The 27,304-nt window shown below is 38.1% G+C and overlaps 1 protein-coding gene across 3 annotated transcripts in view; it reads left to right on the forward strand.

Moving 5' to 3' along the window:
- The window catches only part of ETV1 (ETS variant transcription factor 1), a 65,617-nt gene that overhangs the window by 25,504 nt on the left and 12,809 nt on the right, over window positions 1-27,304 (forward strand). For 2 of the 3 annotated variants that reach the window (XM_031066757.1, XM_031066758.1), the window contains 4 exons: window positions 7,533-7,662; window positions 9,214-9,402; window positions 13,195-13,442; window positions 25,375-25,443. In XM_031066757.1, the coding sequence (XP_030922617.1) occupies window positions 7,533-7,662; window positions 9,214-9,402; window positions 13,195-13,442; window positions 25,375-25,443 (636 nt within the window). Of the gene's footprint in view, window positions 1-4,695; window positions 4,707-7,532; window positions 7,663-9,213; window positions 9,403-13,194; window positions 13,443-25,374; window positions 25,444-27,304 lie in introns of those variants that run through there. The other variant, XM_031066759.1, reaches the window with a different exon arrangement.

Below are 27,304 nucleotides of genomic sequence, written 5' to 3' on the forward strand. Positions count from 1 at the left end.
TTGAGGAAAAAATCCCACAATTTTGGGCTGTCTTTTTTTCTTTACCTTCCCCCCACATCCTTTCCCACCCCCTAAGGATTGTAAAGGCTATAGTATTGCGTAGCGTTCATGCGATTCAAGTAGACCATTAATTGACGTGTACAATATTGTAAGCTTTAGTTTGGAAGAGAAAATAAGCAATTTGCTTCATTTTGCAGCATGAGTTCTAACTGTTATTAAAGTGCATTTGTAGTTGCATATTTTCCAGTAAAGGTGACAGATTACTTCAAAGCTGGTATTTTCTTTTTGTTAAACAAGGTTCTCAAATAGATCCATCTTGCCCACGTATTCTATTCTTGCCAGTTGGCTTTGAAAGCTGGTGCTTGGGCTCATCATTCAGAACTAGCTTCCAAAAAATGAGGTCCCATGCTGTTTCTATCTTTTGAGCTAGTAGGGGCTGGAAGGATCTGATCTGAAGCCAAGGCGAAGACTGAATTGATGGAATCATATATAATAGTTTTGCCAAGTGCTGCCCAGTGATGAAGTCCCACTTTCTGGGAAAAAGCCCTGAGACAAGGGGTGGCAGAGCATTCTCTGTGTTAAGGGCTGTCCGGAGATTTTCTTTTCTGGAGTTAGAGTCAGATTACCACATAAGAAAGAACTAGCTTTTTATTGAATGCTTTTTCACACATTTATGAGTTGCTACTTTCTTCTGCATGCTACTTACCCATTTTCTCCCCAGTTATACATATCCATTTGAAGAGGAAAAAGCTTTCTGCTCTTTATTGCAGTATTACACATATTTTGGCCATATGTAATGTATCATTGCAGAGGCATGCTTGCACATTCAGTATGCTTACTTTCACTTGACTCTGTGTGCACGCAACAGTACCCAAACAAACATGCAGACTGTTTCAGGTGAGCGGTCACTACTTGGTGAGTCTAGATGGAGCCCAGCTCTTTTTAGGTCTAAATTCTGGATCTTGAAGGAGTTCTAGTTTTCTAGATGCAACTGTAAAATGGAGAATAATATCAAGGTCATGTATTTCTTCAAAAAGATACTTGACAGGAATGCATAGATTCCTCCCATCCCCACCCTCCCTTCACTTGCTAGCAGCTTTCATTTGTAAGGCAGTGAGAGTTCAAGTCTCTTGTCTATGTTCAGCTTTTCTATAAACTGCCAGGATAGTTTCTGAAACCACGGTGATGATGCATATCTGTGTGTCAGATATCCAATTTGTCACCAACTTCTTCCAATATCTGGCAGAGAGCAGGACCTAAATGAAATCCAGTTGACTCAAGCTCAGCTAAGATCTGATAGAGGTGACTTTGACAGATAAATGGTTGAAGAACCTGGTGGAGTCTGTGTAGATGTAATCTCTTCAGCCACTTTTAAATCAGTCCACAGCCTTCAAGTCTTGCTCATTTCTGCAGCTGTTGCAGTGGTCAGAAACAAAACGTTTTTTTGCAAGATCATGTAGGGTGAAATCAACTGCAGATCTTGCCTCAGTCGTCCATGCTTGCAGTCACTTCTGTCTTCAGCTGTAGCAGTCTTAGGTATTTATAGGCTTTTTACTCAAAATCATTGGGAACAGTTTAGATGGCAATTCTTGATTACCAGCCTTTACTGTCCCAGCTCTCTTCATCTGTCACCTCTCCTACATGATGTTTTTATTTCAGGTTCTGTTAGTATACAAGCCTGCATACCTCATCCAGCTGCAGCACAATAACCTCTGGAGTATGAATGAATGGTCAGCTGTGTCGAGTACCTGCTTCTGATGACTCCTGAGCATCTCAAAGTTACGAGTAAAACTTCTCATCAAAATATATAATACAATAAAATTGAAAGAGCACACCGCTTTGGCATCCTGATGTCTTTAATCTGATTCTTATTGTTGAAATTCAGAGTGCAGCTGTCTACAAAGGTCTAAAGCTCAAATCATAATGATCTAGAAATACATAATCAATAAATGCCTTCCAGCATGCAGAAGGCTATTGTTTCATGAGTTGAATGCACACTTTTGAAACCTCTTTGGAAAATACATATAAAGCCTGGCATTCCCACCTAGAAAGCTATAGAGAAAGTATTTAGTTTCATAGCTCATTGCTTAACGTAAGCAAATACCTATACTGAATGTATGATTCAAATGTTAAGGTAACTGTTGCAAAAATAAGGCATTTCAGGACTCGTGAACCCACAGTGTTGTGCTTGGATTGTTTAAAAATGTTTTCTGATAAGAGCAGCTAGGTCACTACTATCACCTAAGACATAACTAGCATTTTATGCTCTTTGATGAACTGTTCAAACTGTTTAAAAGCAGATTTTTTTTTTTTTACTAATGCCTACCTGTTGTACTTATAGCATAAATAATTTGTTTGAATCATCAGGTGAGTGCAGTTAAGTTATAGTGAGTGAGGAAAATGGCAAAAACATGAATTAGGGTCCCTGTCCTTAAGTGTATTTCAGTTTGCATTTTGATAGCAGTTTAGAAATGTTATCGCCTGTTTTGTCACAGACATAATTCACATCTTTCTTCAGGCACTGTAAACAAGAGAAATGGTTTAATGGCTCCATAAAAGGCACTCTGTGCTGACAGCTGAGATTAGACCCTTTAGTAATGGATTTTTGTGTGTTGGGGGAAGGGGAGGGCTTGGCAGAAGTAAATGTACTGGAAAAGAATCTTGGAGAGACTCTGATGTATCTGAAGTGCCTGCTGCATTGCTGTATGCATCGAGAGATAGATTTAAAGTGTGACAGTGTTGCCTTTATCAGTACAGGGGCCTTTCCTTCTTACATTTGAAATTTTACCAAGTATTATCTTGATTCACCTCAGTCAGTCTAGTACCTGGAGTTGCAGTGGTATCAACTTAAGTATTTTTATGTCTTCTGTCTTTTCATCTTGCTATTGAGTCAAGTCCCCTATATTCAAGTATGTTCAAGAAATCTCTCAAAACTTACATTGGATAACCATTTTGCCTCAATTGATGATAAAAATTAGTGAGTTTATTTACAGAATTGTGTTTAGAAAATGATTTGAGAGCATAAATTTGAAAAACAGCTCAGAAACAGCGTGTTTAGGCCATGACTTACTGTTTATTTCTTTTCTCTTCAGGTACTCTAAGTCCTCAAATGTAATACACGTGAATATAGTATTACTTAGGAGACATCAGAGTTCACTATCAGGAGCAAGTGTGGTACAATATCAACTGCTGCCAATTGATTTTATACCATATAGTAAATGTTCTTGACCCACAAGTGTGGATAGGGCATCTTTGTCTCTTGGTCAGTTGAGTAACATTGCCTGCCATTAGCCAACATCCCTGAATTACCAGTTATATTTCATGGCTTTTTAAAGTATGTTTAAAACCATTCTTCCTCAGAAATAAGATTTTATCATGTGTTCTGGGCAGGAATCCGAAGTTTGAAAGTTAAAACGTTAGTTTTTGTTCAAAGGAGAAATGACTTGCCATTTCATATAGCATATTCCTAATTTCGTCTTCATCTTGAATAATCATCTCTTGAATTGAAAAATATTTTAAGCCATTGCTTAATGCAGTGCATTTCAAGACTTTCTCAAAAGAAGTAGATTCAGTTCTGTATGTACAGGGGTGGTACACTTCCTGTTTCTCAGGCTCTAAAATATCAGACTTCGCTGAGACAAACCAATTCCTCCTTTGACTTCAGAATTCTTAATAAAATTGTTCTTCATTTGAGTGGTGTAGTTCTTCATTCTTTGGGTGTTATTATGAACAAAATGTTCAGGGATTAGGCTGTTGACAGATAGCAAAGTAGAACAGCATTTCTGAGGGATGGATGGCACGTTCCACCCTGTGTTTTTGCATGTTACATGTGAGCTTACTATGTGGTGAAATCATTATGGTTTTGTATAAAATCTAGATCTGTACAGCAGCACATTATGTATAATATGCAAGCCCTTTTACACTGCAGATATAAATAGACATATTTATGCACAGAGAATATGCATACAGTAATGTATTATACCTTCATCAATTTGCTACAAATGGCAGCAGCCATGCTTGGCTTATATTTGTTTTGTGGGTTTGGAGATCCTCCAGACAGGATCTGTGGGGCAAGGGTCTGTTTCTGACACTGATAAGCCTGACTTTGCATGGTAGTTGAGATGAGGTGTTGAAGCCATCCATCTAAATACACGTTGTAGGATTGTTTTCCTTTCAAGTTCGGAGGTAGTTATCTCTAAGTAATCACTCAGGATGAAATCTTGGCCCTTGGTCACTGTTTAATAAGACCATTATTAAGGCAGAGAGCCCCTTACTTTAATAGGGTTGAGACTCTTGTTCTGGGGTTAAGTAAAATGAATTTACCATCAGGAAGAAAGAAGTGGTAAGGAGCTGGTTGTTTAAAATGTCATTTTGTTAATATGAATGTGTTGGTAGCTGGTATGCTGCACTAAAATTAGATTGTATAAATAAGCAACCCTGCTCTTCTCAAAGGAAAGAGGATTGAGAACATAATATAAAATCCAGTTTAGCAAAAGAGTGTATGTTTAAATTCTCTTTTAATACGTGCACTATAGAATGAGCGTCACACTAAAATCAGAAGTGACAGGCAGAGGGTTTCAGTGATGGTATGAAAACTGCTTTTAATGTTTGAAATTGTATTGTTAAAATAAGTCTGTCATCTTCAGCCACACCTAAGGCATGTCCTGAAATGGCAAGTAGCCTTCAAGAAAGCCCCCCAAAAAGCAGTAAGTATTTTTATCAGCCTATCTTTTTTCCTTTCTACCTCTAAAAGTGGAGTTACAGATAAAGTTTAGCATGGTGACTGTGTCAGGGGACTGCCCGAGGAAGGCTTTAAATTTTACAGCTACATTATCTTTCTGGCTGTAGTTAAGATAAAGATCTAATATAAAATCACTTTGGTCTGTAATGCTTTCTCTAAATGAAGTGAAGGTGTTAACCTACTTGATTTGATACACTTTACCCTAGCTTATAAAGCTGGTAGGAAGGTGAGGTAAACTTTAATTAAAACTACAGCACAGATGCCTTCTAGCAGTGTGCCCTGTACCTTGCTAGGACTGTACAGTAAGCAAAATAAAATGTACCTCGCAGTTGAGGCAGCAGGCTGGAGCCGTGTTCAGTGAAAGTAATTTAATTAGTGTTGATCATGACTCCAGATGATGGTGATTTGATAAGGAATAATTTAGTACTTAACAGCCTTTTACATGCACCAACTCCATGTGGGAAGGTAAAGCAAATTGCACAAAATGAATGTGCTGCTTTCACTTGTGCCTGTGCCAGTGAGCTGGAAAACTGCCTGTTAGCAGACGTTCAGGCTCTCAGCGCTGTGATGAAATACCCAGCCAGTTCTCCACACAGGGCTGCAGTGTGGGAGTCTCTGTACTCCTGTTATTTAAAAATAAATAAGGGAAGTAATTTTTCATAACAGATTAACTCCAAGGAAGTAGCAAAGTAAAAAAAAAAAAAAAAAATAGAGCAGCATGTGGCCTTAGTGCAAATATGTGATACTGGCTTAAAAAAAGAGTCTTGTTGCAGTTGTGTTTTAATTTTTTGATTCAAGTTAAAGAGATTGCCTACCTTAGCTTTGGAGCCAGCGTCCCAGAGTTGCAGGCCCATCATATATATTAAATGTATATGCATGCATTATTTGACCAATACATACAAAGTAGAGTCAGCAGTAAAAGTTCACTCGAAGCATCCTGAAACAACCTGCTCGATATCAGCCTGCTTTGTGATTGCTTTGGAAAGCTGACTGAGCTTCATTTTGCCATATTATTAAGTCTGAGAATCATTTTTCAAGTACATGTGGGCTTTTTTTTAGTGCAAGTTCAGACAGTTTTATTCAGGAAGAATTCTTTTCTTTTTGTGATGTTCACATTTTCCATCTCTGTTTCCTAAGTTGTTGTGCTGTGCATATGCATTTCTATATGTTTTATTGTCTGCTTCTCTTTTCTAATCTTTCCACATAACTGGTATTGTCCACAAAATATAACAGCTGAATAGGAGTTTTCTGCTAACTCTTGTGAGTTTTGTGAAAATACGTGTCAAAATAGAATAGTGTTATGTTGCAGATGACTCAACTGAAAGGCAGTAGTAGAAGCTGTCATGTAATAGGGTATGAGAGGATCTATTTGTGAAAGAGTTCTCTGAACATTGCCTAACCATGAGAAAACCTATGGCAAAAGTCTGGAATCCAGACCTTACTCACAGATGCCAGAGTTTAGTGGTTCTGACACTCACTTCTTAGACAGCATTTAATTTATCTCCCCACTGAACCTTGGCATGTGTATGCAGATGCATTGGTATCAGAAGATAATGTAGTCTGTAACAAATCTTCTTTCCCAAGTTCAGGTGCAAGAGAAGGGGTAAGATGCTACTTGATGGTATATAAGGATAGCCTGGCTTTTTGCTGAGATTCCCTAACAGGAACTGCTTCATGTACGTGGATTTTTATGGAGATACAAGTGTCTATGTCAGGCTGGAATGTGATGTTCATACTATGGTGTTTTGGTGACAACATCAAAGTGATAAAATTATCTCTGAATTATAGGCATCTTGGGGTTCAAAAATACATTAACAACCTCATTTTATTTAAAACTTGAAAGGTGTGTTTTCAAGCTGTTACATACCTGTCTTTTAGTCCTTTGTCCTCCTAGCCACTTAGTTAGGTCTGTCAGCGTCAGGTGAACTTTGAATTTTCTTCTGCTTTAATTTTGGTTAAGATTGGATATGAAATAAGGAAAGTTGTCTGGTGTAAACTAATTTGCTGGTTAACCTTGCCTTTACCTTTGGCCTTTCCCTTAGTACAGACCAACTTGTGCTTCTAATTAATGCTGCATTTCTATCACACCCCCTCTGGGGTTTTTTTTAGCTTTTAAAAAGGATGACTTTTTTTTTTTTTTTGGTTTGTGTCTATGTCACATCCACTATTGAATTTCATCAGGCCAGGATTTTATCTTGTTTATTTTTAAGAAAAATTGCTTAAACCATTTATTCTGATTTTTATGATGTTATTTATAATTAAAAGTGCATAGAATCATCAGGTTTTTTTGCAGGGTTTTACTGCAAATTTTCAAGCATTCTGTGGGACGAAAACATTACTGATCATACACTTGAGGCTGATATATATTAAATTTATTTTGGAGTCGTTTGTGTTACACTCTTTGAAGTGGACTACTATTGCATTTATAGCTAAAAGCAACCTCTGATATTACTTAGAAACATTTGGTGCCTGGGAAGTATTTTGCCTCTGACAACATTTACAGTAGTTAAGCCAAATATAAGTGGGCTGTTATTTTCCTGCTAATGAGACGGGATGCTGGCCATCATTCTATTAAACAATAGAAGTGATAATAGCCAATGTGAAGGATCTCTGGTGTCTATTTTTCAGTTGACACTCAAAGAAATATTTGAAATGTTTATTTCCTATATTGTTTTTATTATTACAATTGTTTAATTAATCATGTGTTTAATTAGCAGTGTCGAGCTTACTTGGGAAAGCTAATTGTTGATATTGTACTTGGGTTTTAATTGCATTCTCCTTCTCTTTCCAGTGGCTTTTCATGGTCTCCCTGTGAAGATCAAGAAGGAACCCCATAGCCCATGTTCGGAACTTGGCTCCGCTTGCAGTCAAGAGCAACCATTCAAGTTCAGTTATGGGGAAAAGTGCCTGTACAATGTCAGGTAAAGTAATTAGGAGCATATTTGCAGTGAGAACTGCTGGCTTAAATGAGGACTGACGAAAGAGTAATAAAACCATAATAGAGATCTTAGAAAAGTTACCTCTTCAGCAGATAACAGACTGATGAGATAATGCATTTAGCTGATGAACACTGATGGATTTGTTTACAGTTGTGTCAAACACTTACATAATAATTTTAAAGCAGTGTTTTTCATCAAAATGCACATCCTCCATTCCTCCTCCATGGGAGCTAGCCAGAGTTTAAAAACCCAGTGTACAAGCATGAAATAGAAGAAAGGAGTATCTTGTTTTCTGTGAGCTGTGTTGAAAGTACTTTCAAAATGCATTATGTGCATTAGGAAAGAGAGATCTGTGTAACAGGCAAGGGATTGGCAGGTCTGAGCAACACATTAGGTATTTGACAAATTGTGCAGATGTTGTATGTGTATATTCCTGGGTGATTACCTTTTAAAACAGTGTTTCATTAGTTGCATTCAAAAGCAAGTTGTCTTCTTTTATAGGCATAGATAATAAAAGCTTTATTTATTTGTAGGTGGTGGAGGGGCTTGATACTTCTTCATTCCTTATTGACTTCCTTTTGGTTGCATTTACATGTCACTCCTTCCTTTAGTGTCAGCAGTGAAGGATTTCTTATTGACATTTCAGTCTATTTTAGAATCTTTCATCTAGCTTTGATTCTCATCAGTGTAGTATGAAAACTATTAGCACTTAAAGCATTATAACATTTAACTTTATGGATATGAATGGGGGGAGAAAAAGGAAAAGACTGGCACTTTTGGCAGTTATAAGAAGTGATTTTGGTTTCAGAAATCAAATGAATGCAATGATGGATTTGATGGGTGCTAAGGGACCTGATGTAGAAAAGCATGCAAGCTTGTGCTTACTATATTCCTAAGTCTGCATTTCTCCTGGTTAGAAACAGGGATGATCAAAGTGTTCTCAAGTCCTTTCCTGATGTAACACACCCTTGAAAATACCATCTATGTACTTGTAGGACCAGCAGTTTATTTTTGAGAGAGAGAGGGGTAAAAAAACCTGTCGAGAGAGGCTGCTGACGTCCTAGTATGGGTAGCTAAGCCAGCATACCATTGTTTTTCTGGGTCAGATCACTTCCCTCTGGCTGTATTGTTTTACTGTCTCACTTTGTGGTTTGTGCAAAAGAAAAAGAGCCTTGACAGGCACTGTCAGCTCTTTGTGCTCTAGTCCAGGTGGTTCTACTTTTATGTATTTTGTATACCTCCTGTTAGAATATGACTGTAAGACTGAGTCCTTTAAAAATACATTTCTGTGTCTCAGAGAAGCAAATGCTGTGCTGAATCATTTGCCTCTAACATGACTTTTTCATTGCTCTTCTTAGTGTAAAGTTGAGAATTCTTCTGCCCCAAACTGGTTCATGAGTTAACTATAATCAAAAGCTTCTAAATGGGGCACTTGTGGTGATTTTTTTCCTGGATGTAGATGCTATGGTTTTGGATTTTCTTCTTTCTTTGGAAAAAATAACCTACCTTGCTTTTCCCTTGCTTTACTAATAGTGCCTATGATCAGAAACCACAAGTGGGAATGAGGCCCTCCAACCCACCAACGCCATCCAGCACTCCCGTGTCGCCGCTGCACCATGCCTCCCCGAACTCCGCTCAGACTCCTAAACCTGACCGCGTTTTCCCTACCCACCTCCCTCCATCCCAGTCCATTCCAGACAACAGCTTCCCTATGGATCACAGGTAAAACACAAAACATGGGAAGGACCCATTCAGAAGGTGTTCAGTTGTGGCTCTTATATAGGGTAGTGCTGGCTTCCTGCCCACAACTCTTCCCTTTTAGGTTGGGGGATTGAGGTGGAAACCAGCAAGGTTCGTAGTGTCAGAAATGTGTGTGTTTATGAAAAGCTGGCACCCAGCTTGGTGCACTAGTGTATGAGTTCATATTGGCAGTGACAGAATTTAAATTACATGTTGGTTCTGTCTTGTGAGGGTGATTACAGTATGCTGGGTAATCTCATGTAGGCTCCCTTTCCCACAAAAGGTTGGACACAACAGTCTTTCGAGGTCCCTTCCAATCTGGGCTCTTCTATAGTTCTGTGATTCACTTGGGGCTAGAAAGCCCTTCAAGGTGATGAAGTCACTAGCAAGCGTGTTCCTAACTATAAATATCTGGCCTCTCGCTAAGTAGTTCACCTATATAAGGGATAAGTGACCATGTTACAGTGTTCCTGCTTCAGAATATTCTTTAGAAGGGTGGATCATTTTTCCAAGCCCTTCTGTAATGTAGCATTTCAAAAAAAGATGCCAACATAAACCGTGCTTAAATAACATTAGTCTGAGTAAAAGCCACAAGAGTTAGAGACTAGAATTAAAGCTTAAACTGTCCTTAAGTCACCCTGTTTTGTTTTGATATGTTAGAAATCCCCAGACAACTGTCTTAGCTCAGTTTTGCAACAGATATGTTCAGTGGATTCCCTTGTTTTTTCAGTCCAAGCACTTGTTTGTGGAATTCTATTTACCCTAGCCTTTATTGCATGAACCTGTTTTTGTATACTGAGTTTTGATTGCCCCTGAACATTTAAAATTCCAATGGTGTGTAAAGAGATATATGTTCAGAAACTTGTTTTACCTCTTAACCATTATCAAATTAAGACCTGAAAAGAAAAACAGTTGTTGGGAGTGTGATTTGCATATTTCTGCTCTAATAAGGGCTGTTATCTCCAGGGATTTGTGCAGATCACTTTTGAAGGAGGTTGCTAATGTTAATATTGCTGTTTTGAGCTCTACTGAGATATCTTTAAATACCACCAACGTTCTCTACAAGCCCTTCTGGCCATCAAGAAACACTGAATTGGTCCCTTCATCTGTCATAGTCCCCATCTCCTCCCCAGCTGTGGACTGTGGTCTAGCCACAAAGGCCCCCAGTGAAGCCAGGCAGTGGTTTAGATTACAGGAGGGTGGATAAATGTGTTCCTGTACATACAGCAAAGTCAAGCTGCCAGGAGACTGAAGTCAGCTGAAGCTAAATGGCTGATGTGCAGAGAACAGTAGTAAGATTTTTCAGATGAAAAAAATATTTTGTTATAAAACTACTTGTAAAGAGAGCGCTGAACCTGTATGTGAGCCCTAACTTCAGTATTTATAGACATTTGCATATATCCTAGTATAGTTTCTGTACCCACAACCCTTGCACTGTGCAAGCTTTGTAGGCTCTTTACGTGATTTCTGCTCCCTTCCCATCTCTGATATCCATGTTTAGGGCATTTTGCACTAATGCTTCCCTTCTATTATAGAACATCATGTGTTCTAGTAAAGTCCAAAATAGCTGACTCAAGGAAGAAAAAAAACCCCATCATCTCATTTTTCTCCATTTTTAAAGAAAGGTGGAATTGTAGTGGGAGATATTTTTTCCCCATTTTCTTATTTATTTTGAATCTTGTATATGAAGCAAATGTGTACTTCACATTTTTGTGAAATTCAAATTTTCGTGATTTACAAGGTGAGATACTACTACAATGAATGTATTCAGAAAATGTCAGTTAAACAAATGACCTGCCTATGTGAGTTCATATAAGCATCTATAACTCAAGGCACAGTGTTTTTGGAACATGCATTGGAGGCACAGGATAGCTTTAGCATCTAGTACATACAGCCCATACATCTTCATACAGGGCATGAGTATATGAACGATAAGTGGTCCTAACAAGTACCAACAGGAAACAAATCCACTTGTATAAACAAATGGCTTGATTCCATACAAAGCTTCCAGTACAACAAGTATTATTAACTTCCTTTGAGGCTTTGTGAGTGAGCCTGTTTCTTATTTTATCTTCAAGTTGCAATTTTCTGATTCACTCCTTGACAGTTCTTAATGATAATTTCTGCTTCTTTTTTTGGCTAATGAAAAAAGGAAAAAAAAGGAAATGAATGCAGTGCCAGTCAGCCTAACTGTTTCATAATACATTTGAGTTTCTAAGTTTATTTTCTGCAGGTGTAGGTGGAATTGCAAACCCCAATGTTACAGTGCAGTAATCTCTCTACTGCAAAAATTACAGTATTTACAGCAGCATTGGAAAAATTCATTTTGTCTCCACTACTGCATGGTAATAGTTTCTATCTCTGTAGTTTCCACAGTATTTATAATTAAGCTATGATAGTAAATATTTGTCAGAACAAGTTACAGCAGTATTATGACAGAATGTAATAGAGTTTAAATTGTTGTAGAAATATGTACTACCTATGAGTTGATAGTCAAGGATTTTATTGCTTGTGCAATGAAACCCCTGCATTGTGCTTCACTCACACAGTTTTCTTCAAAAGAAAGTCTTTTGCATGTGTGAACCAGACCCGAAGTACAGGAAGCTCAGGAATGATTAGGCCTTTTTTGTGTGACAGTAAGAAGCTTCCAAAGAAAGGCACAAGTTACTTTTTTTTTTTTTTAAGGGTCTTGTTTGTAATAAATGATAACAGGACTAGTAAGCAGTTTGTTGTAAGAACATTGCATTTGATGTTGGTTGGTGTGGACACAATATTACTGCTGTGGTGATTACTACTGTGGTAATCTGCAGGAGATAACTGGAAGACATCATGCAGTTCATCAGGACCCAGTGGGAAAAAAGCATCCTGGTATTCTTCTGTATGATTCTGAACCTGCAGATGTCCAAGTAATTACATTCAGGCTTTTTAGTTCAGGTAGATAGGTTTTATGGAAGAGAAAATAAGCATAGGCTCTTGAGGGTAGCACTTCATGTAAAACAAGATAAGTTGAAATGAAATTCTCTTCTTTTTTGCCTACTGAAGAGCATTTGGGAATACCAAATGGCAGTGTGGCTTGTACAGATTACAACTTTCATGTAGAAATGACTAAGGAGAAAAGTTAAAGCAGGAGGGTAATTAATTGTCATAGCAAAAATTTGCACCCTCTCCTTTCACTGGGTGCTGACATTCCCTTCCTGTTGCAGCTGGAGTGCAGTGCCATCCTTGTGAGTCAATCTCTCATGACACTACCGCTGAGAGGACAGAACAGTGGAGTTTTACCCTGAAATGTTTCCAAATGTTAGAGCAGACAATACTCCATAAAAAATGTGTTTATTGTGGTCAGAATGGTTTCTGTGTAACAGTAAGATGGGTAAGAGTATATTAGAGTAGGAGTAAGATGTTGCTAACATTTGTGAAAGAGCAGAGGACTTTAACTATGCCTTCTTCATGTCACTGTGGTAGAATGTCAGTCTTTCTACTGTTTTAGAGCTGGTGCATTTCCTGTTTGCCTCTTCTGTTGAGGAAAGATATTGGAAGCAAAGAGGATGTGGTGGGGACAGGTGTTAGAGCTGGTATTAATAGGTGGGATTTTTGTTTCTTTGCTTGCTGCTGTTGTACAGTGACAGTGATCCTGATGGGAGCACTTGGCATAATCATAAGCAAAGTGTTGGTTTTTGAGAAAGTGATACAGCCACTAATAATGACTTCTGAAGATCTTTGGGAAATGGAACGTAGCTGGAGTCCTTTACATGACCTCTCTAATTTGTGTTCTAGATTTCGCCGCCAGCTCTCTGAGCCTTGCAATTCTTTCCCACCTTTGCCTGCAATGCCAAGGGAAGGACGTCCAATATATCAGCGCCAGATGTCTGAACCAAACATCCCTTTCCCACCTCAAGGTTTTAAGCAGGAGTACCACGATCCAGTTTATGAACACAACGCTATGGTTGGCAGTGCAGCCAGTCAAAATTTCCCCCCTCCGCTGATGATTAAACAGGAACCTAGGGATTTTGCATATGATTCAGGTAGGTGAGATTCTCCTTTAGTTCTGCACAGCAAAACAATATTTCACTCCAAGCCATTGCTACTGATGTTTTGATTGAATGAATTGAAACTTGCTCTTTTGCCTGAGACAGCTTACAAAGTATTAAGATTGCTACATAATACAGTGTGACTTGTGCCACCATTTCTTGCTCTTTGAAGTGCTTCATTTTCTAGAAATCTCTGTCCAGAAACATTAAAGAAGTTGAGGAAGAAAGTAATGGGTGCAAATTTGCTTTGTTAAGAAGGAACTTGTTCTGTACTATCTCATCTTTGACCTCTGAATTCGTGTGCTCCATTTTATGAGTTCTTCCATTTGTGTGCCAGAAATAGAGAACTCTTTCTCCTCTTGCTTGCATTACTTTAAATCAGGAGTAACTCCACTGAAGTGGGGTTTATACAGCTATAAAACCGATGAGGGAGAAGAATCGGCCAAATTGGTGTCAGCTCCTCAGTTTGTGCATACGGCTGTGTTTTGTGGAGGTACATAATCTGAGATGCCAGGTTGCTGATGTAGAGAATGCACTGTTGCTATTAATAATGTTTATTATGATTGTGCTTATAGGGCAACTGGAATGGAATCTTATTGCTCTACAGACAGTACAAAACAGAGGAGGTGGTGGCAGAATCTGCTCTCAATAGCTTCTGATCAAAATAGAAAAGATAAGCAATAGGAAGGATAGAAAAATCAAGGGAATAACACTGTAAATGTTTGACAAAATTTCAACATAATATTTATATCATATTTGGGGAAAGAATGAGAAAATTAAAAAGTCAAAAAAGAAATTTGGTAATGAGTACCAAGTAACAAGGCGAAGGAAGCTACAAAGAAGAAAGCTGGAAAGGTGGTATGAAAAGAAGCTGAGATTAAAGCATGAGGAATGCTCTAGGTGGGGTTAAACAGTTGATTGGTATGGAGCCAAGATAATGCAATCAAAATGTTGTTCAGTTTTAGTGTAAGTGATTTCTGCAGCTCCTCTTCAGCATCTGCCTCGGTCCTGCTTTGTGCATGCCACACTGTTGAAAGGGAGGGATTTCAGTGTGTCCCAGCTGTGCTCCTGGAGGAGGGTAGATTGCTGTCATACACATCCATGCTGACTTGGGCAGGGGGAATGGATGGCTCTGTCTGACTTCAGTCTGACTCCCCCTTCTTCTTGATGCTGCTGTACTCCCAGGGCTTTCCTTCTGGTTCAGTCTCTGGCTAGATGCTTTTGCTGTTTATTTTCCAAAGGCTGTATGACAGCTGAGTTGAAGTGTCCTTTGAAATTTCAGCTTATGAAAGACTATCTTGCAATTTGATATAGTGTAGAACAGTTTTTTTATTTTCTTTCTGTAGCTAACTTAACACTGTCTCTCTGGTGGGATATTTTGTGGTTTCATTAATGTAAAGTGCTTGTTGTAGAGTTGATCTCGATGTTAGAATGGGGGAATTTGGAAAGTTTTCCTTTCTTATTCTTAACAAGCAAAAAACCAATCATTAGGAAAATTTGAGTTAGCCCTTAACAGGGAGGGGACCAGGGGTGAAATATTTCTCCAAGCTGAAATACAAGACAAGATGAAAGTGAAATGGAATTACAAGGATCAGATCCAGAACTCAACCCATTCATTGATGACGGTTCTGAGATCTGTGGCTTTGTGGAGTTATGTATCTCTGGTCCTAGAGCATATGGGAGTGACTGTGTAGTTCATGTGGCAGTGGATAATAAATGGAGGACTGCAGCTTCAGGCACTGCCGGTGCCTTGCAACTTTCACAAGCACCTTGTTATTCATCTTGCTAAATTAAAGGTCAAAAAAAGGCCCTTTTGTAAATATGCTTCTTATTTGTCTCAGAAGTGGGATCCCCTTATTACATACTGTTACTTTAAATCTGGACTGGCTGCTAGCATTCATCTTGCTTTGGAATATTCTGTATGGAAGAAAGCAGGAAATTTTATTCTGCAATGAAGATGTACAAAGTTGCATCCAGTCCTGTTATGTCTATTTATTTTGTGCCAGCAAGAACAACATTCCACTTTATAATAATTATCTTCAAGCAAAATTGTTTCTTTTGTAGATGAATGATTAGTTTTTAAAAATGTAATAGCTGTGTAACCAGTGGTCATGAAAAATTAATCTCTTGGTATCAGGAAGTACTTTTATTGGCCTCAGAATCACTGCATTTAAGTTGACACATCTGTACACTCCATAAATTGCAGTCAACAACTGTGGTCTGTTGATATTTTGTCTTGTTACCATCTGTTCTCCAGAAACCATCATTTTCCATCCTTGCTAAGAGTACATTAAATAACCCCTTAGGAAACATAATGTATTTGTCACTGAATCATTGATTTCATTTTTCACCTATGGATGTTCAGGGAAGGAGGAATGCCAGAGTAAAAAGTCTTTTTTTTCATTGTATTTTATTGCAGCTCAGAAAAGAATATAGAAACACATTTAAAAAGTTCATTGTAATGCACTGAGATGTTCCTTTTGGGATGTTTTTGAAAGGGACTCGTAAAAGTTCATTGCTTTTGTGCACTATTCTTTTATACTTTGTGGGAAGCTGATGAATGAAAAGCATTATTATAGAATGATTACAACTCTATTAAAACATGACATTAATTATGACATGGGAAATGGCAGATCAATTAGTTGTAATTGTAATTGCAGGTATGCAATTTCTTCTGCAGAATAGAGATAATGGAGATGTTTGAGATAATGGAAAAAGAAAAATGTCAACAGAGTAGAGGCTCTTCCTTATCTATCCACGCTTCTAGAAGTCACAGTGCATCATATAGGTTCAATCAGACATTTTCTGTCATGGATTTTTTTTTTCCCATGTCTGACAGTCAGATGCATTTAGTACTTGATGGTAAATCTAGCAACTTCAGTCACAGAAGTGCAGCCAGGGACATACAGAGCTTTGAGATTTTGCATAATTAATGAATATACTCCAAAAGGCTTCCTAGGACCTTTGTTTACAAGGCCTAATAGTGGGTATTCCTGTACAGTTAGCGCTGCTAGAATTCAGTAATGTATCCAGGTAATTAAACAAAAAGGCCAAACTTGATATAGCTTGTCTCTTCTGTGCTTTGTTTTTGAGCAGGACCTTCACAGGTTTAACCCTTCTTACATGATGTAGTGTATTTGCAAATATAGTAAGGTATGAGTCTAGCTGTGTGTGTATCAATTAATACTAAAAATCATGTTTTAAAGCTACATCTTAAATTGTTAAATCTTGTATTTGGTTTTGCCCAATTGAAAATAGTTATTTTGCAAAATTGAAGTAGTTATTTTGGTTGAGAAATTTTTATATTCATGTCTTTGGAAACTGAAATTTGTCACTCAGTGGTAATGGAGATGAATAGAGGAGGAACTGTTGCTTGCATATACTACTTACTGATTGCCAGGGATTTTTCTGTTGAAATTTAGATAGATTCAGTACTTCCTGAATGTGTTACAGGCATTAGCAGGGCTGTTCTCACAGTTTCATTTCAGGGTAGCCTTACAATTAATACGCTTGAACAGACCTTAGAATATTTGGATTCTCTCCCTGTCACTTCTGAGACACTAGTCACATCACTTAAAGAATGAACTCTCCAGACGGAATTATTAGCCTCCATGTCTTTCTTTCTGCTCATCCCTTTAATTCCTGAAGCCTCACAAGCAAATACTTTGTGTTAGCAAGTGACAATGGATGAGCACCTGCCCCTCTGTTAAAAGAAATGAATGGAGGCCAAGAGACAAATCAGATACATAAACCTGTTTGTTTTGGATACCCAGTTAGAACTGGGTGAATCCTAGCTCCTAGGGACTTTCTTTGTGTTTCTACATGAAGAATTATGGGAACATCAGATAAGGGTCTCAGTATAAGCAGTATAAAAATACATATACCAAAAATCTGTCAGAAGCAATGTGGCTGCTCTGAAAAACCTTGTTGGAGCTGGAATGGCTTTACTGAGGCCTAAAGTTGACCATTCAGCTGTATTATCTTTTCTTTTCCTGAAAACTTCTGCCTCAGCACATAGACAATTTCCATCCCTTGTAACAAATGAAGCAGGGGCTCCTCCTGCTAAGTTGTTTGCAGCATGGCTCTCCTTCCCACAAAGAGTTTTGACCTGTGCTCTCAAGACAACAGTGATGGAGCAAAAGGCTGTATGATATTTGCAGCAAAGGATTTGTATAGAGTTTGTGCAGGAAGTTGTTAATTATGACATTTACTAACCTCCTAAGTTTGCTCTTACAGGAATAGAATGTTGGTAACATTCTGCCATCCATGTTATAAATGTATTTACCTAATGATTGGAAACAGATTAAAATGCAAGAGTCCTCTCAAATACCTGATGAGGTGTTTTTTGAAAAGCAAGTCAGTGGTTATTAAGGTGGAAAAAGACCCCTAGTAACACATTCTTCCCTAGGCGTCAGCCAACGTAGTCTTAAATTTGGGATTTTGCAGAATAGCATAAGAGAAAGTGCTGAATTGAAATTTCAAGGGAAAAAGAAATATTTCTTCAGTTTATATTTATTTGCAGGTTGATTCCTTCGACCCCTCCCCCCAATTTCCTTTTTAAACAGTTTGTTATTCTATTGTATTTCTGAAGAAAAAAATTAGATATTTGGAGATGCTAGTGTGAAGAGAAAAAGTCAATTGGAGGCAGTGCTGGTTTGCTTTTTCCAGGATATTCTCCAGTGCTGCATTAAATGCATTGACCAGTGCAGCATTTAAAGTGGCACAAGTCATGGTGCTTCTACTACTGTTTTTTATTATATTGGCTAATTTTTGTACCATGCTCTGAAAATATAAATTTCTGTGATTGCTAAATATTATTACTTCTATTTTTTCCCCTGGGAGATTATTTCACAGACAAATAGACTTCACAGTTAAGAAATATTTCTTGAACATAAACCTAAATTTTCTCTTTGATTGGTTGCATTCCCTTGCTCATAGCTACATCTCATGGAAAACAATTTATTGGTATTTATGTACCACCTCTAAATCACTGTAGATGGATTGTGTGTGTGCTCTGTCAGTGTGACTCAAGATTTTGTATCTTGCTTCAAAAGTCTTCCAGCTGCTGAGTCTTTTCCTCAAATTCTCTCAAAGTTTCCTTTTTTTTTCTTTTTATTCCCTTCTTTTAAATCAGTCTGTTTTGAACACATTTTTATAAAATGCTTTGTGAAACAAAACTGACTCCATCCTTTTCCTGGGTATGGTGCTTAGTACACACATCTCAAAACTGCATCTCCTTATAGCCTTAAAGAAATTCTTATACACAAAAGTACAATTGTTCTCAATGAAAATCCAGATGGCATAAAGGCATGAGGGGAGAAGGGACAGGGTTTGCTCTTGAGTTAGGAAGTTTAAGAACTCTCCCCACCTCAGTTTTGGTTTTGCAGTTTTCCCTGTGGTTTAAAATATTTCATCCTTGTGTTTTGGGAACTTGTCTTTGCTGTGTTGCTTCAGTGAATGAGTATGAATTTTGTTCAATAGTTAAGCTGCACTGGACTTTGTACTTGATTTTAAAAGACAAATCTGTTGTCGGACTGTGTGGTGGCAGAAAATAAGAGCATCTGACAGGGAAGCTTGGGAAACCTGGACTTCAGAAATTTGCTGTGAAGGGCAGAAATTTAACTTTTCACTTGCTGTCAATCTAGCTGATTTCCTCTATTCACTATTTCTGTCTGAAATAAATCTGTAGTTAGAAATGATTTCATTTTGCAATGTTACTTTTGTGAACAAAGGAAAGCCTGAATACCAAGTTAATGTGAGTATACAGGCAGGAGACCGTATATGTATTTTTGTTTTCAAGGCAGACAATATGATCTGAAAAATTGTCCTGCAGTCCCTGTTTTTCAAAGAAATGGATAAATATCCTCTAAATCTACAGTTACAGTAAGTGGCACTGGCTAATGATTTGATTTGAGGATTGAGAGCACAGTCTGGATTTACTCTTTGTGCATTAAGGCAGGTCAAATGGACACAGGCTGCATTTTAAATCAGTAATGGAAGGCTGAAGCCTGCCTTAAACCAATCACATCAGCCTTGCTCAAGACCAATTGATCCCGAGAGACTGAGCCCTGTGAGCATAGCTTTTATATGAATGGACTCTGTGCAGCCTGAAGTTTCATTCATAAAATGGATGCTGAAGGGGAAAAAAAAAGCCAACCCACACACGCCAAACCCTGGAATGTCCATTTATGCGGAGCTGAAGGGTGTAGTGTTCCCTCAGCTGCTGCTTTTGCCAGTTGCCTTAAAGTAATGATTAATGCTGCTTGGCCCTGCCTGCCTGCAACCTGACACCATTTATGGCCTTGGTGTGTTTCTAATGTATAGTGAATGAGAAGGCTACATTCTCAAATCAGAAACATAAACAGGAACTGGTTGGTCTGAATTCCATTCAAATATGTCACTTCAGCCGTGCAGTGTTTGTCCAACTTCGATTTTACAGGCAGGGAATGGGGCGGGGGAGAAAAAGCAACACAGACATTTTTGCAGTAAGATTACCAACAAAAGGAGCGAGGGAGAGAGAAAATACTGCTGTCTTTTTTTGAATTCAAAGGAGAGCAATGTTTAAGACACATTTTACAGTTACTGAGGTTAATAAAAGCAAATACATGATTTTAAAGTATGCTCAAAAGATCAGCTCCATGTGGAATTTCAATTCAGAGCTGAATGTATGAGCCTTTGTTTTCCTGTTCTGCTGTACAAAAAGTTACACATCGCCTAGACAGGCTGTTGACATCTGGTCTCACAAAATGCATTGGATGTTGTCATAGATCTAAAAACCAAAGTTGTGGAAAGGAAGATGTTTGCTTAAGGTTTTTTCTGTATCTGTGTAATATTTCCACTTAAACATGAACCAGTGAGGCCAAACCTAATTCTCTGACAAGTTTTTGTGAAATGAGGTGTAAGAAATTAAACTTTAAGAATTTTAATCAGCTATTTTTAGAAGGAAGTGTATGTGTATGTATGAGTGCACATTCTTGTAAGTTTGGTTTTTTTCCTGGATTGCTGGCACAAAGACTGGTGACTGAGAAAATGCATAAAACCTTCCATTCTGAATGTTTCTAAATTGCATAATGATTTGGGAAAAGATTGCCTAATTTTTAAATTGATTTTTACAGAATTTTTATTTGTTTTCACCCATGCAATGTCAGTGCACCTACATTTTTTCATGCTGAATCTGCTACTGAAAAAAATAATGCTGACTTTTGTATTGCCAGGACTTTACCAGTTTGTAGGACTCTGTTCATTACATAGCTTGTGAGGGGATAAAGCTTTCAAAGGTGGTTGAACTAAAACTTGATCCACCAGCATTTGAGTGGTGGGTCAATTGCTCAAGCAATTCTTGTATAATTCTTGTAATTAGTTCCAGTATTTTTACCTGAATATCTCCTTTTGGGGAGATAAGAGTTTGAATCTAAATGTGTTCTGCAGGTTTAAAAATCCAAAAGAATAATTTTTTACTTCTCCCTGCAAAACATAAATCAGGCATTTTTCTTAGTGACTCCTGGTGCTACCTGAGCGATTTGTTGTGATCTTGTTTGAAGAACTGCCATTCTTACCTAAAAAGGTGCTTTTTTTCTGGTGATTTCACTATTATCTTTAGCCTTGAGCTGGTCAGAACTTCTCAATGATGTTGTGAACAGCTGTTTTCCACCAGGAGGCTGAATGTGTTTCAGTGGTGGATGAAGCGCTCCTTTGTAAACAGTTGGTCAGTGCTCTTGGAAATCCATGAACAGAAAAGTTATTTGCAGTGATATTGTGATGTTTTAAGTTTAATGCCAAAAGTATGATGTGTTCTAGTTTGAACATTTTATTTTTAAAAGGCTACTTTTGTCTCTGCACTTGGTAAAAATCTCTCCCAGTACACCAGCCACCTGCTCATATAGGAGAGAAGTGCTTGTACTGTGCAAGGGAAGCTCTGAAAGGGATGGCTGGTGTGTTCACAGGGTCAGGCTGGCACATGGGAGCGACTCCAGGTTTGTCCCAGCTACCCAGGGGACTTGTGTGTGCCCTTCTGTACCCAGCAGCACAATGGGAGAGAATCTGCAGGTGCTGCATTTCTTGTCTATGGGAAGGCAAAGTGGCACATTTAAGTCTATCTGTATAGACACACAAACTCTGAATTAATGAAATAGGGGCTAAAATTCACATAATTACTTTTCAGACCAAAATGACAATTTAGAAGGACGTGGTATAAGTGAAATTGCAGGGTTTCCAGTGAAATCCCTTCAAAGTTTTGGGGACCAGGTCCTTTTGAAACAGTTCCTTATGGAATCTGCTTCTAATATGACTTACTTGGTAATAAAGTGTAAGTGGAAAAGTGGGCAGGAAAACAGTAAGAAGGTTGCAGTCTTATTACCACTTAGTTTTAAATCTTTAGGGAAGTAGGCATGTTTCACTATGAGTTGAGTAGTTGGTGAATTTGAGTGACTTGTTAACAGGCTCCCTGACTAAGGCAGCTGCCTGCCAGAGCAGCACAGTTTTCACCTGAGCAGCTACATGGAGGGTGAGGCTGGGCAGGCAGTTCCCTTCTTCTCCCACCGTTTCAGGTGGCCTGTGCCTTCCAAGGCTCCATCTCCACGTCTCTCCCTCCGCACGTGCACACGTGCAATGCCTCTGTATGGCACTGTGCTTTGTCACCAGCACGTGGGGTGTGCCCTGGGACTCCAGATCTTCAGCTGATGTCGATAAAGCAAGCTGAAAAGTAATTCAGAAAGAATTAAAAAAAGAGTTAGGGTGTAACATAACAACCTGCCCTTCAGTTAGGGAGGCTGTGTAAAGTCAGAAACAGGAACAGCTGAAGAATAAATCCTGGTTCAGGTTTCCAGTCCCTGCTTTGCTCTGCTTCATTCAGAAGAAGACAGTCAGGCACTTCATCCCATAGAATACAATCTTGTCATTTCATCCCTTTGCCTGCAGAAACTCCATCTTCCCTGTGTCTATTCTGGCTAGGGACACAGGCTGAAATTCTGTTTTTTTCTGTACAGGGTGGGATTGTGGGAACAAAATCTCATCCTTATCTCTGAAAAACAATCAGAAAAGAGGATTTAAGGATTCTTTATCTGCTCTGAGTTATACAGGGCTGAGACAACCTAACCCCTTAAATTCTGACATGATAATTAATATGAAATACCTTACCAAGGGACCACTCAAGTGTCTTACTTGATAATGAAACTTAGAATCTATGCCTGCTAAGTTAAATAGCAGACTTTTCTTGTCCTGAGAAGTTCTGTTTGGGCATTTTCTGCTTGGATGTATTCTGAAGAAGGCATAGCAGAGCTTATTTCCATTATTTTTCTCTGTTACGGTCCTGGATGAGAAGGCATTTTTGCAGTGTCTGGATTATGTGTACTTTTTAAAACAGCACCTATTGTGAAAAGAATGGTTTCATGGTCTAGGATATAAAACCATATTCATTGTTTTAAGATGATTGCTGTGTTTCTGTTAATAAGAAGAGCAATTAAGAATGATCCCTAAGTATTCCAAAAGAATAATAAAAGATAAGCAATTTTTTTACACTTCCATATTTTTAGATAGTTTTTTGTTTTGTTGTTTTTATTTTCTTTTAAGGAGCTCTGCTGTTCTTGAGCTGATGTAACCGTACAATGTAAATTGCTTCATTAACAGTCTGAAATAAACTTGTGTGTCTAAATCCAGGCACATTTTTCTTCAAAGACCAAAACTTGTAAAAAGATGATAAATTGGTCATCTCTTGGATCTTGCCCTGGAAGTATTTCATGCCTGCTTCTGTCTTATTTGTTGTCTTGAAACAATGGTTTAAGAAGAGGGAAACATATAATTGCTCTGTAATTTCTGCACTAAAATATTTTCTTTTGAAGTAGCTCCGCTTAGCATGTAAAAATACTTCTGGGTCTTAGTCAAGCATTTAGTACAATTTAAAACTGCAATGCTAAATTTCATTGGTTGGACTTTTTATTAGATAAGGTAGAAATGAAAGCAGCAGGCAATTTAATTAGCAGTAATTTTTCTGGGCAAGTCATTACTTTGATGAACTTCAGAGCAATGTTTATGGCTCCTAATTAACCATGTTAGTCATTTGATTGAATAATCACTTTGGAAATGTTTCTACAATTTGATTAGAGTCTGACCCACTCTGATAGTCATAAATTAACTGATAGCACTTTAGGATAACAAGACTCTAGTTACTTTACGAGAAATAAACTCTTTGTTGCTGTATTTTTTTGGTCCTCTGTGGACTGTTTAAGCACAAGCTAACCAGAAGATTAAGTAATGTTGGTACAAACAATGCTTGCCTTAAAGAGACTCCAGATGTTAATTGTAATTGACTTAGGAGCATGGGAGATGAAACCCCAACTTGGCTAAGAAGACAACTTTGTGGATGCATGCATAATTCTTTATTCAGTATACTCTGCTCTATCACTTTGCAGGAGCGGAGTTCATGAGTCAAAAAGGGCTTTGCTGCCAATACTAGAGAAGCTTTACCTAAAATAGAAAATAGCATCTGTTTCAGTTCTACAGCTTCCTCTTTTTTACGTAGATTTTTCCATTCTCCTTAGAATTCAATCTACTTGCTAACATGAATGATTCCTTGCAGGTGAAGCACTGCTTGTAGCCTTGACTTCTAGCCTGCAGTGCTATACTTGACTGGGGTGATCACTGAGTCACCGATTCCTGTGGTTGCTCAGAATAGCTGCCTGAGACATTAGAGATTCTCTAGGCCTGAGGAGGCAAGCACCCAGTGTTTTATCGAGAGAGGAGGTAATGAAGAGTTTGGCACAGAAGTGCAAGAGGGACCATGGACTGTTAGAGGAAACTTATTATTATTACTGCCCTGTGTTTCACTTGTTTGTGAAGTCAGTGTAAAACCTCATTTTCTTATCCTGCCAAATCTTTGATACTCATCACTAGTCAGTGAACAGTGAAATTTGGAATCACAGTCTGAAAGAGTCTGTAGGCGGTGTTGGAAAAATAATGTCTGCTCTTTCGACCTGTATTTGCATCTCTTAAAGAGTTACAAGTTACTGGTAACAGATTGCATAGCTTAGGGTAGGAGTTCATCGCAAGATCAAATAGACTTTGTTGAGCAAGACTTTTGATATCCAAGAAGTAGGTTAAACATGGTCTAGAAGGGCAAACATTTATGGTGTGTTTCTGTTTGCAAGTCCCCGTGCACAGGATGTGACTACTTGGGGACAGTGCAAGACACGGGGAAGAAAAAGAAAGACGTTTAAAGAATACATTTTTCATTAGTTCTATTTGGCTTTTCACATTCTTCCTACAGATTTCAGTAGAAGTGGAGAATAGCAAATAAATATCAGTATTATTTAGAATATGCACAGTATTTCTTTTTGAAGGTGTCATTTTTGTTTTAAACACATAGAAGTGGAGAGTGATATAGATCAGCCTAAATTTCTAGATAAAATGCTTAGCAACTGCAGAAAATTTCATTAGCGCTTCAAGTCCTTAACCAGAGTCTAAAAAGTATTATCCTACTCTAAATTCACTTTGACATTCCTTGTGTAAATGTAGTGTTTATAAGTGTGACTGGCAGTCTTTTCAGCACAATTGATTAAAAACTTTTTGTCGAATTAGGTGCAAAGATAGATATACAAGCACAGGGTTTAAAATATTCATGGTCACTGGTGCAGGTTTTTTGGTGAATGGTCCGAAGTGTAATTGCCATGGGAGTCAGCTTTTAGCAGAGTTGGTTACAAGAGGTTTAGAGTTCAGTTGCCTGTGGTAGGTGGGATCTGTGAACCTCACTTCATGACCTTCTCCTTGGCCATGCGTGGTGTGTGCTGCTATGAAATGCTGTGTGTTGACAGGTTCCCTCTCACTGTAAGTTGCATCCTTTTCTGTTGCTGTTGTGCTTGCAGCTTGTCTCATTGATAACCTGCACACTTTTAATTCCAGTCTTTTGACTTGCATTGTCATCTTCTCCTTTCAGAAGTGCCTAGCTGCCATTCCATTTACATGAGGCAAGAAGGCTTCCTGGCTCACCCAAACAGAACAGAAGTTAAGTTTCCTATTATGTATCACTTTTGTGTGAGAGAAATGTAAAAAAAATTAAAACCTGGGGGTATCTGGGGCTCACTGGTTTACTTCTGGTTCTGGGAAGACTTGCATCATCCTTCTTTCTCTTTTCAGTGTTGAGTTTCTGATGCACTGAATTTTTTGTAGTTTCTTTTAGTGCCATGGGTTGATCAGGATAGAAGCAATTATATTATGAACTTAACTCATTCTGCTTTTCAAGGCCTCTAGCAGTGGAAAGGAAGACACACTTAAAAATTTGTCTGTTCCACCCATTCTGCTCAAGTGGTATTTTCCAGGCTATTAGCATGACAGGCTCAGTTAACTGTGTTAAGTAATCCATTTTATACTTTAAATTTGGTGAAGGTTTTAGGTTTTTCCTTTTGTTATTATTTTTGCAATGTTTTGATGCACTTTGCCCAAGTTGAGATGTACGAAAATTCCCAATGATTTCAGTGGGACAGAGCTTACATAATTGTCAAAATTAAGGATTCTGAGTGACAGAACTCTATATTAACTAGAAATAGGAAGTCCAACAGAACTAAGATGACTGTGAAAGAGATGTTATAGCCTCCACTGTCCTGTTTTATTTCATCTGTCTTAGCGATATATTATTTTCTGCTTGTTTGTTTAGGGTTTATTTTTCTTCCAGTGGGCAAATATCAGAAACATGAGGAATCTGATTTTGAGATTGATGAGAATCCAGATAGACGTATGAATCAAAGTCTTCCAGGAAGACTTCATTTGCTAGTGTAAAGATAGAAGCAAAAAGATAACACATCTGGCTAAAATCCCATCTGCTTCTGGGTTGAAATAAAGACAGAAAAAAAGAGATAGTGTTTAAAAAGGAAGGTAAAACAGGAGATGGGAATTTCTAAGTCTTGTCATATGAAATTATATGTAGTATAGAAGTTTGATAAGAGAGGTGAGAGACATCAGGAAAAATATAAACAAGCTGCAGGGATAAGGGCAAAAGATTTTGAGTTTTGATCATAGCACAGATAGGGGAAAACCCATCGTATCTGTGTTATGGTCTTGTAAGGAGTTGGAGGTGGCAGAATTTTCATGAATGACGTAAAAAAAGCAGTGATGTTAGCTAAATATTTGTTTTCTGTATTTGGAAATCAATCAACATAATTTTACAGAATAAAGGTCATGTCAAATCTGATTCTGTTCTTTGCTGAAAATAAAAGTTTGATTGCTAAAGATGCTTGTATCGTATAGTTTGACTTTTTATGGCATTCAATTTGCCTCTGCGTTACATTCTGATTAAGAAGTTAGCACAAAGCAATATCAATAAAGTACACATTAAATACATTAAAACCTGGCCAACTGACAGATCTACAAGAGGCTGTCACCAGGCAATCATCTCTGAATGGATTATAGTTCTGTAGGAATTGATATCAGGAGTGTTGCTATTCAATATTTTTAGTAAAGATATGGAACAAAGTTAATGGATAACTTTATGGCACAAAGATAGAGCAGTAAATAACAGGCGGGACAGGGCAGTCACAAAGCAGTTTGAATTGTTTGGTTATCTGGGCACATTAAACAAAATGTTTTTCTAATACGTGAATGTAGATCAGGCCTGTGGAACAGGGAAACAATATATTGGAAAAAAGGATTTTGAGGTGGGCCTCCTCCTCAGCTTCACACTGGGAAACCAGCCCAACTGAGCACTGTAACCTTTAGGCAAAAAGCCTTCTGCAATGCTTAGGCAGTCAAAAGGAGGGTCAGAGGGCGGCAGGAGAGGAGATGTTTTGTCTCAGTATCACTGGTGAAACTGATACCGATTTGCAATACAGTTCTGCTTCAGCAAAGCATGAGCATAATAGGAAATAGCAGGA

This window comes from Geospiza fortis, unplaced genomic scaffold (assembly GCF_000277835.1).
Source record: "Geospiza fortis unplaced genomic scaffold, GeoFor_1.0 scaffold138, whole genome shotgun sequence".
Taxonomy (NCBI): Eukaryota; Metazoa; Chordata; class Aves; order Passeriformes; family Thraupidae; genus Geospiza; species Geospiza fortis.